Consider the following 18,442-nt stretch of genomic DNA (forward strand, 5'->3'; position numbering starts at 1 on the left):
ATCAATTCTACAGTAGATGCTAGGCATGGGCGAATTAATCGGAATCATCGTTAATCGTAATAAAATTGTATCAATGTGTTGTCGAAGGCTTTCATGGCCGGGATCACAGGGTTGTTGTATGTCTTTCGGGCTGTGTGGCCATGTTCCAGAAGCATTCTCTCCTGACGTTTCGCCCACATCTATGGCAGGCATCCTCAGAGGTTGTGAGGTATGGAGAAAACTAAGCAAAGAGGTTAATATATCTGTGGAAAGCCTAGGGTGAGAGAGGTCAGTGTGAATGTTGTGTAGTTAATCACTTTAATTAGCATTGAAAAGCTTATCTGCTGTCTTCTTCCTGCCTCTGGGGCATCCTTTGTTTAGAGTCGTTAACTGCCCTTGGTTGATTCATGTCTGGAAATCCTCTGTTTTCAGAGTATTGCTTTTTATTTACTGTTCTGATTTTTGAGTTTTTTAATACTGGTAGCCAGATTTTGTTCATTTTCATGGTTTCTTCCTTTCTGTTGAAGTTGTCCACATGCTTGTGGATTTCAATGGCTTCTCTGTGTAGTCCGACATGATAGTTGTTAGAATGGTCCAGCATTTTTGTGTTCTCAAATAGTATTCTGTGTCCAGGCTGGTTCATCAAATGCTCTGCTATGGCTGATTTCTCTGGTTGAATTAGTCTGCAGTGCCTTTCATGTTCTTTGACTCTTGTTTGGGCAATGCTGCGTTTGGTGGTCCCTATGTAGACTTGTCCACAGCTGCATGGTATCCGGTAGACTCCTGCAGAAGAGAGAGGATCCCTCTTGTCCTTCGCTATCTATTTTGGGTTCCGAACGGGGTTCCGAGGTGGTTTGGCACTTCGAATTTAACCTTCCAATTCGTAACGTTGGCACCCATACCTCAGAATACCTTCAGATAACCTTTGGATATATGAGAAAGTGTTTTAATTCAACACACCCATTGCTATCTAGGAGAGAAATCCTGCTTCCCATCCTGGTTGCAGAAGCGGAGGGAGCCTGGTTTGCTCTACACCACAGCTCATATCACAGATCACTATAGCCTCCCAATCGTCATTGAACTGCAACTCCCCAAATCCCTAGACAAAGGCGAGGATGCTGGGTGTTCTGTTCCTCAGACATCTGTAAGACCATTGGTGCAAATAAATTCTCTCTCTTTTATATTCCTAAAACTCAAATCCATTATTATTGTGCGGCTGTTTAGTAGCCAGCTGCAATATTTATTTATTTATTTATTTACAGTATTTATATTCCACCCTTCTCATCCCGAAGGGGACTCAGGGTGGATCACATTACACATATAAGGCAAACATTCAATGCCTTAACATAGAACAAAGACAAGACAAACACGGGGTTCCGAGCTGGCCTCGAACTCTTGACCTCCTGGTCAGAGTGATTCGTTGCAGCTGGCTGCAGCTGGTTGCTCAACAGCCTGCGCCACAGCCCAGTCAATAAATCACTACTGACCAAGAAGTCATGAGATCGAAGCCTGGGTCAGATTGAGCTCCCGACCATTTAATAGCCTAGCTTGCTGTTGACCTAAGCAGCTTGAAAGACAGTTGCATCTGTCAAGTAGGAAATTTAGGTACTGCTTTAATTCATTTACGACACCATAAAAACTTCCAGCAGCGTGTTGTGACTCAGCTTGAATCTAGATTCGATTCTGATGAGGAAAGAGAGATTCCGGTTCAAAATATTCCCGAAAGGCCTGTAGCTTTGGAAGATGAGGAACAGAGAGTACAAGTTCAGTTTCCCACAGGCAGGTTTAGAGTTGATATCCCTGAACCCAGTGAAGTCAGCCAGGTGCACACTGACTTGAGAAGGGAGGATGGGAGGTTGGAAGATTACTAATGAATCTCATCAAGTTAAGGAGCAAACTGACCTTGATGGGACGGACTCCTTAGATAGGGCTGAGCATTTGGAATTGAGAGTGCGGCGTAGTGTAAGGATTGCAAACAGATGGGGGGAGGTGAGAGGGCAAAGAAATGCTTTCATGTGTTGCAAAGAGTGATGTGATAAAAGCAGTGCTTTGGGGGAAAGCTGTTGTCAAAGCAACTTCCTCGCTACCGGAGAAGCAAGCTCTAGTTTCTCTGCTGGGTTTAGAATTATCTTGCAGTTCATGTATCCTTGTTTCTTGGATTTTGCCATGTTTCCTTTGGATGTTGTTTATTCCTGGTAAGCTCTGGATTTACATCTCAAGACTATATTTGTAACTGACTTTTGGTGCTTTCTTTTGCTTATTGAAGAACTTTTTACCATTTATCTTTAATAAACTATAAAGACTCAAACCTGCTGTGGAGTCTGTGTGTCAGAGAAAGGTGAATCAAGGCTGAAGTGTGACACAGCATGTGGAAAGGAATGAGGAAGTACGCCATCAAGGACTCAGTGTCACAAGGGACAGCCCTGTGACCAGAATTGAGCATACCCTCATGAAGCCGGAAGCTGGAAAATGTTAAATTGCCTCTGTGTCTGTCTATATGTCGTATGTCTAAAGGCATCGAATGTTTGCCATATATATGTACACTAGCTATGCCCGGCCATGCGTTGCTGTTGCGAAGTCTGGTGGTATGGGAAATAAAGTATTGAGGAATTGGTGGTATTTAAGGTCAAGGGTAAAGGTTTTCCCCTGACATTAAGTCTAGTCGTGTCTGACTCTGGGGGTTGGTGCTCATCTCTATTTCTAAGCCGAAGAGCCGGCGTTGTCCGTAGAGAAGTCTACACTGCCATATAATCCAGTTCAAATCTGACAATCTATATTTTATAGGCAGTGTGGAAGAGGCCTAAGTGAGGCCTAACTCTGCCTGTCCCCTGGGCTGAGTAGGTTGCTAGGAGACCAAGTGGGCGGAGCTTAGCCTTCTAACTGGCAGCAATTGGATAAAAACAATTATTCCTCTCCCTCTAATTAGGACTTTATTTTTCTTTTCTTTTTGTTGTCTGAACGTAGAGGCATGGATGAGGGATTGTGCTGCCAAGTTTAGTGTTTCTGGGATGTGTAGTTTTGTTTTGTCCTAGGGCAAAATTTCATTACCCTTTTATATACAGTAGAGTCTCACTTATCCAACAGAAACGGGCCGGCAGAACGTTGGATAAGCGAATATCTTGGATAATAAGGAGGCATTAAGGAAAAGCCTATTAAGAATCAAATTAGGTTATGATTTTATAAATTAAGCACCAAAACATCATGTTATACAACAAATTTGACAGAAAAAGCAGTTCAATGCGCAATAATGCTATGTAGTAATTACCGTATTTATGAATTTAGCACCAAAATAACACAATGTATTGAAAACATTGACTACAAAAATGCGTTGGATAATCCAGAACATTATCCAAGATTTTATCTTTTGTCCTTGTATGTGATTTTTATGACTTGTATTTATTGCTGTTTTGATCTGTTTTATTGCTTTGTTTTTATTGTTGTTGACTGGGCTTGGCTCCATGTAAGCTGCCCCGAGTCCCTTTGGGGAGATGGGCCGGGATATAAAAATAAAATAATAATAATAATAATAATAATAATAATAATAATAATAATAATAATGTTGGATAAGCGAGTGTTGGATAAATGAGACTCTACTGTATTACATTTATTTTACTCTATTATTATTATTATTATTATTATTATTATTATTATTATTATTATTAATACATTTACCATGTTATACAACAAATTTGACAGAAAAAGTAGTTCAATACACAGTGATGTAGAAATTACTGTATTTACTAACGGCACCAAAATATCACGATGTATTGAAAACATTGACTACAAAAATGCGTTGGATAATCCAGAACGTTGGATAAGTGAGTGTTGGATAAGTGAGACTCTACTGTATATAGATTGTGATCCGCCCTGAGTCCCCTTTGGGGTGAGAAAGAAGGGCAGAATATAAATACTGTAAACAAATAAAATAAATAAATTATGAGTTGTGATCAGTCATGTTCCCTGGTTTGGATCTCTCAAACAAGGATAACAAAACCCTAAGGAGAAGTAGAAGGCCAAATGCATAGCCAAAAGGAGAAATGGTAGAAGGTGAGAACCAAAACATGACTCTCCTTGGGCAGAACGGAGGCAACTCACCCATGCTGGCAATGATGCTATGGACTGGCAACCTTGAGGGCCCGTCGTAGATCCCTCTCCCTGAAAAGCCTTTCTTCTTCTGCTTCTCTTCCTGCTTGAAGATGAAGGCCGAGTTCTCCTCCTTGGTGATGTTGATGTAGAAGCAGGTGTCGGAGGCGGTCATGATGTGACGGGGTCCTGGGTTGAGAAGGATGCTCTTGTTGTCCTCACGTCTGACGCCCATCAAGCAGACGCCGTACCTGGAAGGAGGACACGTTCCCTGATGGTCTATCAATCAAAGACCCAACATTCATATATGTCATGCTCTACTTCCACCTCCAATTGGTTACTTCTGAAGGGCCTTCAAGCCATTCAGAGTTCTGGACATGGATGATAAACGACATTATGGGATCTTATTTGGTGGCCTCAAAGATACTTGGGAACGTGGGTTCATTTCCTCCAGATATTTTTATTTTAATTGGGGAATTAGAGATGATCGGTTCCATGGAGACGTGGGACAGAGGTCTTATTTGGTGGCCTCAAAGATACTTGGGAATGTGGGTTCATTTCTTTTCATTTTCCTCCAGATATTTTTATTTTATTTGGGGAATTAGAGATGGCCGGTTCCATGGAGACATGGGACAGGGGTCTTATTTGGTGGCCTCAAAGATACTTGGGAACGTGGGTTCATTTCTTTGCATTTTCCTCCATATATTTTTATTTTATTTGGGGAATTAGAGATGGTCGGTTCCATGGAGACATGGGACAGGGGTCTTATTTGGTGGCCTCAAAGATACTTGGGAATTTGGGTTCATTTCTTTGCATTCTCCTCCTTATACTTTTATTTTATTTGGGGAATTAGAGATGGTCAGTTCCATGGAGACATGGGACAAAGGTCTTATTTGGTGGCCTCAAAGATACTTGGGAATGTGGGTTCATTTCTTTGCATTCTCCTCCATATACTTTTATTTTATTTGGGGAATTAGAGATGGTCAGTTCCATGGAGACATGGGACAGGGGTCTTATTTGGTGGCCTCAAAGATACTTGGGAATTTGGGTTCATTTCTTTGCATTCTCCTCCTTATACTTTTATTTTATTTGGGGAATTAGAGATGGTCAGTTCCATGGAGACATGGGACAAAGGTCTTATTTGGTGGCCTCAAAGATACTTGGGAATGTGGGTTCATTTCTTTTCATTTTCCTCCATATACTTTTATTTTATTTGGGGAATTAGAGATGGTCGGTTCCATGGAGACATGGGACAGGGGTCTTATTTGGTGGCCTCAAAGATACTTGGGAATGTGGGTCCATTTCTTTGCATTCACCTCCACATATTTTTATTTTATTTGGGGAATTAGAGATGGTCAGTTCCATGGAGACATGGGACAGAGGTCTTATTTGGTGACCTCAAAGATACTTGGGAATGTGGGTTCATTTCTTTTCATTTTCCTCCATATATTTTTATTTTATTTGGGGAATTAGAGCTGGTGGGTTCCATGGACACTTGAGGACCCACCGTTGGGTTTTCCACCCAATCCCCACTCAAAATTTTCAATATAATTGCTCTAGACTATTTTCTTCTTCTCTGTTCAAGTCTGCTTATTCAATCTCAGTCTCATCTCTTCAATTTTACCATTTATTCATGCCAATATTCCTGCTAAAATCCATCCCAATGAGAGTAGACCCATGGGACCAATGGCATCCATCTATGGGTTCATTCACAAGTCAACAATGGATTCAATGGATAATCTCTGGTTGGGTCCAGCAACTAGGAGGCATCAGGAGCAAACATCTCAAGATGATGTTAGGCTACTACTCCTTTACCATTGGCTCATGTATCAAAAATAAAGAGTGTCACCAATAGCCCATCCTTGGTGTCCTAAGCCCTATCTTTCCAACCCAGAGAGTCATCCCATGCTTTCGCTCACTTTTTGTGGGCATGGAAAGACGCGTAAGTGAAGCTCTTCCCTTCGTACTCCATGAAGAACTTGCTGTCGCCCATCCGGATGTGGTAGACCTCGTTGCCCGAGCAGCGGCCGTACATCCGTTGCCATTGCTCTGGCGATTCCTGTCCTTCTCTGAAAGCAGATGAAAGAGAACAGCAGAACTTGAGAGGCTGGAACTCAGAATCGGAAGCCATGGTTTGGTGGTTGTTATTGTTGTGTGCTTTCAAGTCAACTTCAACCTACGTCATCCCTATCCTAGGGTTTGCTTTTATTTAGACCAGTGGTTCTCAACCTGTGGGTCCCCAGGTGTTTTGGCCTACAGCTCCCAGGAATCCTGGCCAGTTTGCCAGCTGTTAGGATTTCTGGGAGTTGAAGGCCAAAACATCTGGTGACCCACAGGTTGAGAACCACTGATATAGAGGCTTAATAGTTGGAAGAGGCCCTAATAGCCATCTAATCCAACCCCATTCTGCTGACAGAAAGACGCAATCAGACTCCTCCCAACTGTTGGAAATAGCAACCTTCACAAGCCTTCACTAGTTATATGTTGTGTATATAATTCAGATTGCTTACTGTAGTGTATATGTGTGTATTATGCAATTTTACCCACAATAAACTCTTTATTGTGGGAGGGGATACAGACAATGTGATCAGAACTGGGCTTGTTCAGGACTCAGACTCTATTTTAGAGCAGTTCAGTAAGACTTCAGTAAGAACTGTATCCTTCAATGCAGGAACTGTATCCTGTACGGAACCATTAAACTCCATTGGACTATGGATTGTTGCTTCCCTGTATTACCTACACACAGAAACTACTTCAAATCCTATTTGTAACTGGATTGATATGCAAAGTACCTGTATGCTGAATACATGAAGTTTGTGAGTAAACCAACTAGGTTACTTTTAAAGAAGTCTGCTTCTTTTTGTCTCTTGAGAGGATGACTTAAAGGCAAATATATTTTAAAATTAAATATATTTTAATATATTTTCTGAAACTGCTGTTGAAGGCTTTCATGGCCAGAATCACTGGGCTGCTGAGAGTTTTCCGGGCTGAGGTTTATATATCCGTGGAATAATGTCCAGGGTGGGAGAAAGAAGTCTTGCCTGCTTGAGGCACTCATGAGGGTTCCAATTTGCCACATTTCAACAGATATATACTTACTTAGTTTCCAATAGACCCCTTAAACTCTGAGTATGCCTGCCATAGATGTGGGCAAAACGTCAGGAGAGAATGCTTCTGGAACGTGGCCATACAGCCCGGAAAACTCACAGCAACCCATTTATCCATTCCTGAACTCGAGTAAAAGGAAGCTTTATGGATTGACTGCCGAGCAAAGATAAACTAAGCCACCGGCGGGTTGAACCCCATCAAGTGTGTCCTTCGGAGACAATTTGCTTGGCTTCCTCGCTCCAAACCCAGCCACTCGAGAAATGAGAAAGAGCCCGTAACCCTACCGTGACATCTTTCATAATGAGCCACAACAGGGGCGAGTTGCCAGAGGCTTCTCATTGCCGCATTACAAAGCGTGACGAGGGGAGCGATGAGGCCAAAGCAGACAAATCAAACACCGAGAAGGAGGCCAGATTTTCCTCCTCCTGCTGCTGAGTTTCAGACGGATGGCTTGGCCTCAAGAGAACATCCTTTTAATCCTAGCTATCAGTCCATAAAAATCACACAAGTATATGCTTCCACTGCATTTGGATTAGGAACTGAACACACTCAAGGCATTTGTAAACCAATGCTGGGTAGTTTCAAATAATAATAATAATAATAATATCTTACAAGTAAAACAAGCAGTCAAAGAAGAAGAACATGCCCTGGCAGAATATGTAAAGCAAAGTGAAGAACCTGCTTTGATTGAAGTCAAAAATCAGAAACTCCTCAAAGCACAGCAGACAAAAAAAGCAGTATAAGAAAACCGCACTACAAACTAGAGCTGACAGCTGGCACAACAAAACACTGCATGGAAAGTTCCTTGACAAAATTGAAGGAAAAGCTGATAAGGAGAAGACCTGGCTCTGGCTCACGAATGGGACCCTGAAGAAGGAGACAGAAGGCCTGATCTTTGTTCTATGTTAAAAGGCATTGAATGTTTGCCTATATGTGTAATGTGATCCACTCTGAGTCCCCTTTGGGGTGAGAAGGGCGGAATATAAATGCTGCAAATAAATAAATAAATAAATAAGGCCAAGATCGAAAAATCAGCTGATGACCCAAAATGCAGACTGTGCAAGGAAACCGACGAAACCATGGATCACATCCTCAGCTGCTGTAAGAAAATTGCTGACAGACAGACTACAAACAGAGGCACAACTATGTGGCCCAAATGATTCGTTGGAACTTATGCCTCAAGTCCCACCTCCCAGCAGCAAAGAACTGGTGGGATCACAAACCTGCAAAAGTATTGGAGAATGAGCACGCAAAGATACTGTGGGACTTCCGAATCCAGACTGACAAAGTTCTGGAACACAACACACCAGACATCACAGTTGTGGAAAAGAAAAAGGTTTGGATCATTGATGTCGCCATCCCAGGTGACAGTCGCATTGACGAAAAACAACAGGAAAAACTCAGCCGCTATCAGGACCTCAAGATTGAACTTCAAAGACTCTGGCAGAAACCAGTGCAGGTGGTCCCGGTGGTGATGGGCACACTGGGTGCCATGCCAAAAAATCTCAGCCGGCATTTGGAAACAATAGACATTGACAAAATCACCATCTGCCAACTGCAAAAGGCCACCCTACAGGGATCTGCACGCATCATCCGAAAATACATCACACAGTCCTAGACACTTGGGAAGTGTTCGACTTGTGATTTTGTGATATGAAATCCAGCATGTTTACCTTGTTTGCTGTGTCATAATAAAATAATAATAATAATAATAATAATAATAATAATAATAATAATAATAATAATTTTATTCTTGTACCCCGCCTCTATCTCCCCGCAGGGACTCAGGGCGGCTTACAAATGCAAAAGAGTATACCTACAAAAACATCAAATACCAAAAACGCACAAATGAAAAATTTAAACATACGATTAAAATCATACCATTAATAAGACAAAGTTAAAACACATCAATAAAAAACATAAGGATGGGCTGATCAAAGTGCACTAAGTAAGACTTATAAACATGGAGGAAGTTAAAAGTGCTATGAGAACATGGGGGAGAACCCAAAAGTGAGTTGAACCCTGAGGCTATATAGAGAAATTACCCATGCGGATGCAACCGATCAAGGATAACCATTTGTACATAATAATAAATAAATAAGAAGCCTCATCCTAAAATGCTACTTGGGGATAGGAAATGGGATATTATTATTATTATTATTATTATTATTATTATTATTATTATTGACACAAAGACATTATTATTATTATTATTATTATTATTATTATTATTATTGACACAACGACATAGTCTGACACAGCAAACAAGATAGATATGCTGGATTTCGTTTCACAAAATCACAAGTCGAACACTTCCCAAGTGTCTAGGACTGTGTGATGTATTTTCGGATGATGCGTGCAGATCCCTGTAGGGTGGCCTTTTGCAGTTGGCAGATGGTGATTTTGTCAATGTCTATTGTTTCCAAATGCCGACTGAGATCTTTTGGCACGGCACCCAGTGTGCCCATCACCACCGGGACCACCTGCACTGGTTTCTGCCAGAGTCTTTGAAGTTCAATCTTGAGGTCCTGAGAGCGGCTGAGTTTTTCCTGTTGTTTTTCGTCAATGCGACTGTCACCTGGGATGGCAACATCAATGATCCAAACCTTTTTCTTTTCCACAACTGTGATGTCTGGTGTGTCGTGTTCCAGAACTTTGTCAGTCTGGATTCGGAAGTCCCACAGTATCTTTGCGTGCTCATTCTCCAATACTTTTGCAGGTTTGTGATCCCACCAGTTCTTTGCTGCTGGGAGGTGGGACTTGAGGCATAAGTTCCATTGAATCATTTGGGCCACATGGTTGTGCCTCTGTTTGTAGTCTGTCTGTGCGATTTTCTTACAGTAACTGAGGATATGATCAATGGTTTCATCAGCTTCCTTGCACAGTCTGCATTTTGGGTCATCAGCTGATTTTTCGATCTTGGCCTTGATTGCCTTTGTCCTGATGTCTTGCTCCTGGGCTGCAAGGATCAGGCCTTCTGTCTCCTTCTTCAAGGTCCCATTCGTGAGCCAGAGCCAGGTCTTCTCCTTATCAGCTTTATTATTATTATTATTATTATTATTATTATTATTATTATTATTATTATTTAGTTCAGAAGTAGGAGCTTTTTTGTCGAGTTCCAGGGTCAGAGAAATGGCGAAAACCGAAGAACGGCCTGCCTCATGGGAGCGTATTTGCTTCATCCATGTTTACATGACTAGCCACTGCCAGAAGGGACAGAAAGTTTCCTCTATGCTGACGATCGTGCCATCACCACTCAAGCAGAGAACTTTGAAATGGTTGAACAAAAGCTCTCCGAAGCTTTAGGTGGTCTTACTGCCTCTTACAGGGAAAACCAGCTGATTCCTAATCCATCTAAAGTGCATATGTGTGCTTTTTCTCTTAAGAACAGGCAAGCATCTCGAGCTCTGAGGATGACCAGGGAAGCAATCCCACTGGAGCATTGCAGCACACCAACATACCTGGGAGTCACTCCGGACTGTGCTCCAATTTACAAGAAGCACTGCTTGACTATCAAGCAAAAAATGGGCTCTAGAAATAATATCATATGACAGTTGATTGGCACAACCTAGGAATCACAACCAGACACAGTGAAGACATCTGCCCTTGCGCTTGGCTACTTTGCTGTTGGATACGCATGACCACTGTTGAACACTGTAGTAGCTACAATCTCCGAGTCTCTTGCTTGACTTGGCTGTTAGTAGTGAATCGGTTACTTACTGTCCTCGGGACGTGTGAACGAGGAGCGTGATGAGAGTGGAGGTGGCCGGGCAGACACAGTTGAGTGCCAACATGGCGTACTTGCACTCCTCTTCGCAGACCACGTGATCTGAAAGGGAGAAGAGTTCGGCTATGAGTTTCAATGCAGCCTGAGAATTGCCAGGCGACCCACATCATCAACAACCCCCCACTTGCTTCATTCCTTACAGTCAACCCTCTAACTTCACGGGGATGATGACCACTATAGATATATAAAATCTGCTTTTATCTAATCCACAATGTACTAGGTAAAGGTAAAGGTTTCCCCCGACATTAAGTCTAGTTGTATCCAACTCTGAGAGTTGGTGCTCATCTCCATTTCTAAGCCAAAGAGCCTGCGTTGTCCGTAGACACCTCTAAGGTCATGTGGCCAGCATGACTGCATGGAAAGCCATTACCTTCCCACCGGAGCGGTACCTATTGATCTACTCACATTTGCATGTTTTCGAAGTGCTAGGTTGGCAGAAGCTGAGGCTAACAGCAGGAGCTCATCCTATCCAGAGAATTCGAACTGCCGGCCTTCTAGTCAGCAAATGTCGCAGCTCAGTGGTTGAACCCATTGCATAGAGCACCATTACCCTTTCACGGGAGCGGTACCTATTGATCTACTCACATTTGCATGTTTTCGAACTGCTAGGTTGGCAGAAGCTGGGGCTAACAGTGGGAGCTCACTCTATCCAGAGAATCCGAACTGCCGGCCTTCCGGTCAGCAAGTTCAGCAGCTCAGCGGTTGAACCCATTGCATGGAGCACCATTACCCTTTCACCAGAGCGGTACCTATTGATCTACTCACATTTGCATGTTTTTGAACTGCTAGGTTGTCAGAAGCAGGGGATAACAGTAGGAGCTCATCCTATCCAGAGAATTCGAACGGCTGGCCTTCCGGTCAGCAAATTCAGCAGCTCAGCAGTTGCATGGAGCACCTTTCACTGGAGTGGTACCTATTGATCTATTCACATTTGCATGTTTTCGAACTGCTAGGGTGGCAGAAGCTGGGGGTAACAATAGGAGCTCACCCTATCCTGTGAATTCAAACGGCTGGCCTTCTGGTCAGCAAGTTTAGCAGCTCAGCGGTTGCATGGAGCACCTTTCACCAGAGCGGTACCTATTGATCTACTCACATTTGCATGTTTTCGAACTGCTAGGGTGGCAGAAGCTGGGGCTAATAGCGGGAGCTCACCCTCCGGTCAGCAAGTTCAGCAGCTCAGCGGTTGCTTGGAGCACCTTTCACTGGAGCGATACCTATTGATCTACTCACATTTGCATGTTTTTGAACTGCTAGGTTGGCAGAAGCTGGGGCTAACAGCGGAAGCTCACCCTATCCTGCAAATTCGAACTGCCGACCTTCTGAACTGCAGTTCAGCGGTATAACCTATTGCACAACCGCAGCTCCAGAATTCATCTGCTTGTGAAGCGGAAATGTTACTTTTTTGGACTCCAATTTCTAGTTAACTATAGACGGCCTGGCTCGGGGATTCGGGGACTTGCAGTCCCCAATAGTAACAGTCTTGCTTTGCACAGTTGCAAGGCTCCTTTCAGGCTGAGTGTCGCTCCCAGAAGACGACGGATGTTGTCGCTTCCCTGCCTTACGTAAGTTGAGCGATTAGCCGCCTCTTTTGAATTGGATTTTCGGCAGATGCAAACCCAGCGAGGGGCCCATCCCGCAAGCCGTGTCCCCGCCGGGGAGCCCAGGGATAGATCCTTACAACTTCCCAAGCAGCCTGTCCAAGGCGATTAGACACAGAGGAGAAAAATGCATCATATTTTTGTCCCATGTTTTTGGCTGATAGGAAGAGATTTTTTTAAAAAATGTATTAAAAGGAAAAAAGAAAAACACAGGGAAACAAATTGAAATGGGATGCAATAAACACAGGCACCGACAAGTTGGCGGAGAAATGGGAGCTGTCAATACCTCTATCTATCATCTATCTATCTATCTATCTATCTGGTTACATCTCGGATTGATTACTACAATGCTCTCTACATGGGGCTGCCTTTGAAGACTGCTCGGGAACTACAACTAGTGCATAGAGCCACAGCCAGATTACTAACAGGAGCTGATTACAGGGAGCATGCAACTCCACGTATTAAAACAGCTCCAACCGCAAGGATGGTGTATGCTAAGTTATGGAAAGATAAAGACACACCGGAAATTAGCAGGTGGTACACCAAAATACTTGAGATTATGAATATGGATAGGTTAACATATCTATTATCAAACAATTATGGCAAACCAAAACAACAAACAAACTGGGACTCTATCAAGGTCTACTTAAAGAGCGTGAATGTTAAAATTCTGATTTAAAACACAAATCTAAAATATATACATAAATGTGGAGGCTGGAAGGTAATGTATAAGATAATTTACTATTTAAGATATAAATTGGTAAGGAGAGCAGGCATTAGATGGAAGTCCATATATATGTACACTGGGGGGGAGCAGAGGCGAAAGGTGTGACACACACACACACACACACACACACACATATATATATATACACAGTAGAGTCTCACTTATCCAACATTCGCTTATCCAAAGTTCTGGATTATCCAACGCATTTTTGTAGTCAATCTTTTTATTACATCGTGATATTTTGGTGCTAAATTCGTAAATACAGTAATTACTACGTAGCATTACTGCCTATTGAACTACTTTTTCTGCCAAATTTGTTGTATAACATGATGTTTTGGTGCTTAATTTGTAAAATCATAACCTAATTTGATGTTGAATAGGCTTCTCCTTAATCTTTCCTTGTTATCCAACATATTCGCTTATCCAACGTTCTGCCGGCCCGTTTAGCTTGGATAAGTGAGACTCTACTGTATATATAAAGGTAAAGGTTTTCCCCTGATGATAAGTCCAGTCGTTTCCGACTCTGGGGGTTGGTGCTCATCTCCATTTCTAAGCCAAAGAGCCGGCATTGTCCGTAGACACCTCCAAGGTCATGTGGCCATTGGTATGACTGCATGGAGCGCCATTACCTTCCCGCCGGAGCGGTACCTATTGATCTACTCACATTTGCATGTTTTTGAACTGCTAGTTTGGCAGGAGCTGGAGCTAACAGCGGGTGCTCATTCTGCTCCTGGGATTTGAATCTGGCATCTTTTGATCCACAAGTTCAGCAGCTCAGCCCTTTAACACACTTCGCCACCAGTGGCCCATATATATGTGTGTGTGTGTGTGTGTGTGTTTTCATGTTACCTGTTGTTTCTTGTTTCTTTTCCACTTTTTTATTTGTAATTTTTTTTGTCTTTCCGTTGTTCTTGGGTTTTTTTCTCTATTGACTAGCTCACTGTGGGGTGTACAAGGTTTATGTTATGTTACTGCTTTTATATGTAATCTCTACATTATTATTTTATTTTATTCATGTATCACTTTCATGGGAAAAACACTAATAAAAAGACATGGGGAAAAAACCCAGCTCCAGAGGTGTGTTTCCGGGCACAATTCAAAGCCCTACAAAGCCATAAATGGTTCGGGTCTAGTCTATTTGCATGTCTGTGTTTCCCACTATAAACCCGCTCAGGTCGTGAGTGTTAGGGCTCAGCAAGGGGCAAGGATTTCTCAGAGGACAAAAGGGAGGATGGGTTTCAAACTGGGAAAACTGAGGAGTCTGTGTGTGATCAGGGAGTTTTCCTGAGATTTCAGATTACATCTCTGGACAGAGGGAGTGGAAGATAGATTAATCAGGCATTTGGAGAGACTCCGTAAGAAAAAGTCATTGAAACCCAGGTGCGTAAGCCATGATTTGATGGCTTCCTGGTCGGGCTTGTGTATTATTATCATCATCATCATCATCATCATCAGATTGAGAAAATCTGGAGTCCCGCTACAATACAGAATGCAATTCGACCATTTCGGCAAACAACCCAAGAGACGAGCTGAGGAGGAAAACGGAAACTAAACGCACTTACCAGCAAACTTGACATGGAACTTGTTCTCCGGCTTCAAGATCTGAACATACAGAGGGCAGTTTGGAGCAAAGTCCTTCACGGCCCAAGCCCTGAGGATAGTTTGATGATCCTATAAAGGAAAAAAAGAGGAAAATGACCACCAGAAATACATCTGTAAGTACAACACCAAGCTTGATCCTAATCTCTTAGGTGTGCCTTACATCTTCCATCATCCACAGCCTGCCTTAAGAACATGGGTGCTGTAGCCTACCAGCTGTTAGGAATTGTGGGAGTTGGAGTCCAAAACACCTGGAGGGCCAAAGTTTGCCCATTCCTGGTTTCCGCTGACCATATAATACTGTTCCAAACTGCAGTACAGATGGGACCAGAGCATCTTGAAACACACTGATAGTTCTCTCTCTTTTTTCCAGTCTTTTTGTTTTTTAATGAAGAGGAAATGAGAAGGCACAAATCAATCCAAAGGGACATGAATCAGTACATGTTCCTTATGATGTTTTGGAAAATGCTCTTTAAAAAAATACAACGGAGGAGTACTTATTCATCACATTTCCGTTCTTGGAAAAGTTATCATTTGGACTATAGTTTCTCAAATAACATAGTGAGCGACTGTATCTTTTCCAGACTGAAAACAAGAGCCTTGGGATCGGCGATTTTGAATGAAGAAGAGTGATGGATTCGAAGCAACTCCACTACTTTGGACTTACAGCGGCTGTGCGGTCCACTTCGTTGCGGCTGCTGAGGATGAAACATGCTTCGCCATTGTCCATCCTGAAATGAGAAAGATTCCCGTCAGAGAATTTGGCAGAGCATGCTAATAGTCTTGTTGTAAAACTACAATGCATAGGGATGTACTACAAATCCCCCAGTGATACACTAAGAGGTCCCAATTGATCCGCTCCTTGCCTCCCTGTTCTGCTGAACTTGCTTCCATTTTCCAACTCACTTTGCCCTCAAGAGATCCTGATCTTTCAAGGCAGATCCCTGGAGGTAGATCACCCGCTGAGACCACAAAGGGATCTGTAGCACCCGCCGCACCTGAATATCCATCTCCGATGGGCAGAGGATCACCACATAGTAATCCTGAAAGAGAAGGGAAGAAATTGAACTATTAAGTAGAAATGTATTAAAATAATAGAAGACGTGTTTGGGTCTTTGGTATCCACTGGGGTTTGCTTCCAGGACTTCTAATGATACCAGTAAATGTTCTATGCTACTCCCCCCCCCCCAATATTTATCCTCTAGACTGGTTCACTATCTGATGTCCCGTCCCTCGAGGTTTTTGTTCTGATCCCTTTCTCACCCAGAGTTTTAATTTTTAATCTAGTTTTTAAATGTAGTGTTCATGCGGCCCGCTCTTGTTATATTGCTGTTTCGATCTTATGTTGTACTGTTTATTTTATGTAATGTATTATTTAATTGTATTATGTTATGGTTATATTGTATTGTCTTGGGCATGGCCCCATGTAAGCCGCCCCGAGTCCCCATTGGGGAGATGGTGGCGGGGTATAAATAAAGTTTTATTATTATTATTATTATTAAAATCAATGGATGCTCATGATTTATTATATACAGTGGTGTAGTCAAATGGCACCTCACTTATAATAGCAAAATCAAAATATGTTTTTTGTGATGTCTTTTGGCAACATTTTCCATCCATGGATGACTGCATCAGTGGATATGGAGTCTGTGGATATGGGAGGCCAACAGTTCGAGTGGGATGGGAATTTGAAACAAGTTTAAAATTAAACATACAACTGACCTTGGAGCATTCCAAAATTCTTTATCAGACTAAACAGTAAAAACAGAAACAGCAAAGGGAGGAAAGAAGCAGAGAAGTTTCCAAAAATTGCTAGGCGTTTCTAGCTTTCTGCAAACAGAAGAGCTTGTTTTGCATTTCCAAACTTCTTTCCTGGCCTATTATTATTATTATTATTATTATTATTATTATTATTATTATTATTATTATTATGCAGTTTTCTAGCTCCTAGTTGGATAAGGAAATCTGGAGATGTCTGAAGCTTACACACTTTGGTGGCTTTGCCATAGATCCTACAAGGATTTGAGACTGAAAAGATACTGAAAAGACTGAGATACGGGTAGAGATCGGTTAGCTCTCACCTGCAGTCTAGGATGAGCGTAAAATTCATTGAGGAAATCCATGAGGAGGTCGATCTTGAGGGAGCTGACACAAAGGACGACGTGCTTCTCGGTCTGAGCCCGGTGGCGGCTGTAATTCCCTCCGGACTTCTGACGCTCCATCCACAGATACACCAGTTCCTCAAACTGCATGACAAGAGAGTAAGATGTTTACTAAACTTTGAAAGTTGCTTTTGGGTAACTCTTTCCAGAATTGCCCAGGCTTTGTCCATTGCTTTGTTTAGGATTTTGGGAAATCCCATTGTCACAGCTTGGCCCTCCTTCATATTAAGTGGAGCCTTGAAACCCCTGGCCTGCATACTCAATAAGCACAACATTCACAAAAAATATAATAAAGTATTTTAGTGCTATTGAGGACATTAAATTATTTAACCATAAGTCATTAGATGGAGCCCAGCTAATTGCTTATCCAAAACCTTCCATTTTTGCCAGCTGTTACTCATGTTTAAACTCTTACTTATCTATTGTCAAAAAACACCCAGAGGCTTCAAGATTGAAGAAAAAACCCTGGTAATGTCTGAAAATATTGGGATCAGAAGGAAAATGCTTTGGAGTAAGGTGAAAGCTGGAATGCATCTCAGTACAGCAAGAGCCCCATAACCACACAACTTGACCGCATTGAACTGGATTATAGGAGTCTACACGAACCATATAATGCAGTTTCAAACTGAATTATATGGCAGTGTAGAGGGGTCCCTAAAGAGAATACCTCTCTAGAAATCTCCATGTCCATCAGAGCAATTTTATGATATGCTGGGAAGGGAAGTCAGGTAAATTAATGGTGTTTGTTCATATCCAGTTTCAGGTAACCAGCACCCCAGATAACCAAACTTAATATAAACTTATTCCTAACCCTTTTGGTACTAATGTTGGAGACAATATGCCTATGGATATGGGATTTTTATTATAGTGTTTGTTCCCTCTTTACCTCAAATACGGCAAATGTTTGGCTCAGTTTGCATAAAACCTATGGCAGCAAAAAGAAAGCTACGGAACCCAGAAAGTCTAAAAGTTGTGAAGAGAAGCTTTCCCAGGCCTTTTCCAAACAGTGGTATAAAATCAACTGGATTATATTGCAGTGTGGACTCAGACAACCCAGTTCAAATCAGACATTGTAGATTATCTGACTTGATATTCTGGGCTATATGGCTGTGTGGAAGAGCCCTCAGTTTCATGTGTTTTCGGCACCAGTCTGATGAAGTAATGTCTCATCTTTAGTTGGAGGCAGCAAAATATGTTGGTCTTTTGCTCTCTCTTCTTTAGAAATAAACTACCGAAGAGCGACCCAGATCTGTAAACAAAAAGTCCGATGGGATATAAAAAAAGATAAATCAGTGAGTTTGTTTTTTTTCCTTTCGGGCTCAAGGCATCAACCAGCCACAGCTCAATGGTTCGGTGACAGTTTACACAGCCGGGAGAAAATATTGGCAGTCCCCAAGCA

At 42.2% G+C, this 18,442-nt stretch overlaps 1 protein-coding gene across 9 annotated transcripts in view; it reads right to left on the reverse strand.

The window, feature by feature from the left end:
* kcnt1 (potassium sodium-activated channel subfamily T member 1) overlaps window positions 1–18,442 on the reverse strand; it is a 172,078-nt gene that overhangs the window by 33,623 nt on the left and 120,013 nt on the right. For all 9 annotated transcript variants that reach the window (XR_010000164.1, XR_010000165.1, XM_062959802.1 and 6 more), the window contains 7 exons: window positions 16,963–17,127; window positions 15,788–15,924; window positions 15,549–15,612; window positions 14,845–14,953; window positions 10,891–10,999; window positions 5,982–6,131; window positions 4,075–4,313 (listed from right to left, as the gene is read on the reverse strand). Coding sequence is in view for 7 of the 9 variants with exons in the window: in XM_062959802.1 (XP_062815872.1) it covers window positions 4,075–4,313; window positions 5,982–6,131; window positions 10,891–10,999; window positions 14,845–14,953; window positions 15,549–15,612; window positions 15,788–15,924; window positions 16,963–17,127 (973 nt within the window). In the remaining 2 variants the exon portion in view is untranslated. The remainder of the gene's footprint in view (window positions 1–4,074; window positions 4,314–5,981; window positions 6,132–10,890; window positions 11,000–14,844; window positions 14,954–15,548; window positions 15,613–15,787; window positions 15,925–16,962; window positions 17,128–18,442) is intronic.

The sequence above is a fragment of the Anolis carolinensis genome, unplaced genomic scaffold (genome assembly GCF_035594765.1).
Source record: "Anolis carolinensis isolate JA03-04 unplaced genomic scaffold, rAnoCar3.1.pri scaffold_7, whole genome shotgun sequence".
NCBI lineage: Eukaryota > Metazoa > Chordata > Lepidosauria > Squamata > Dactyloidae > Anolis > Anolis carolinensis.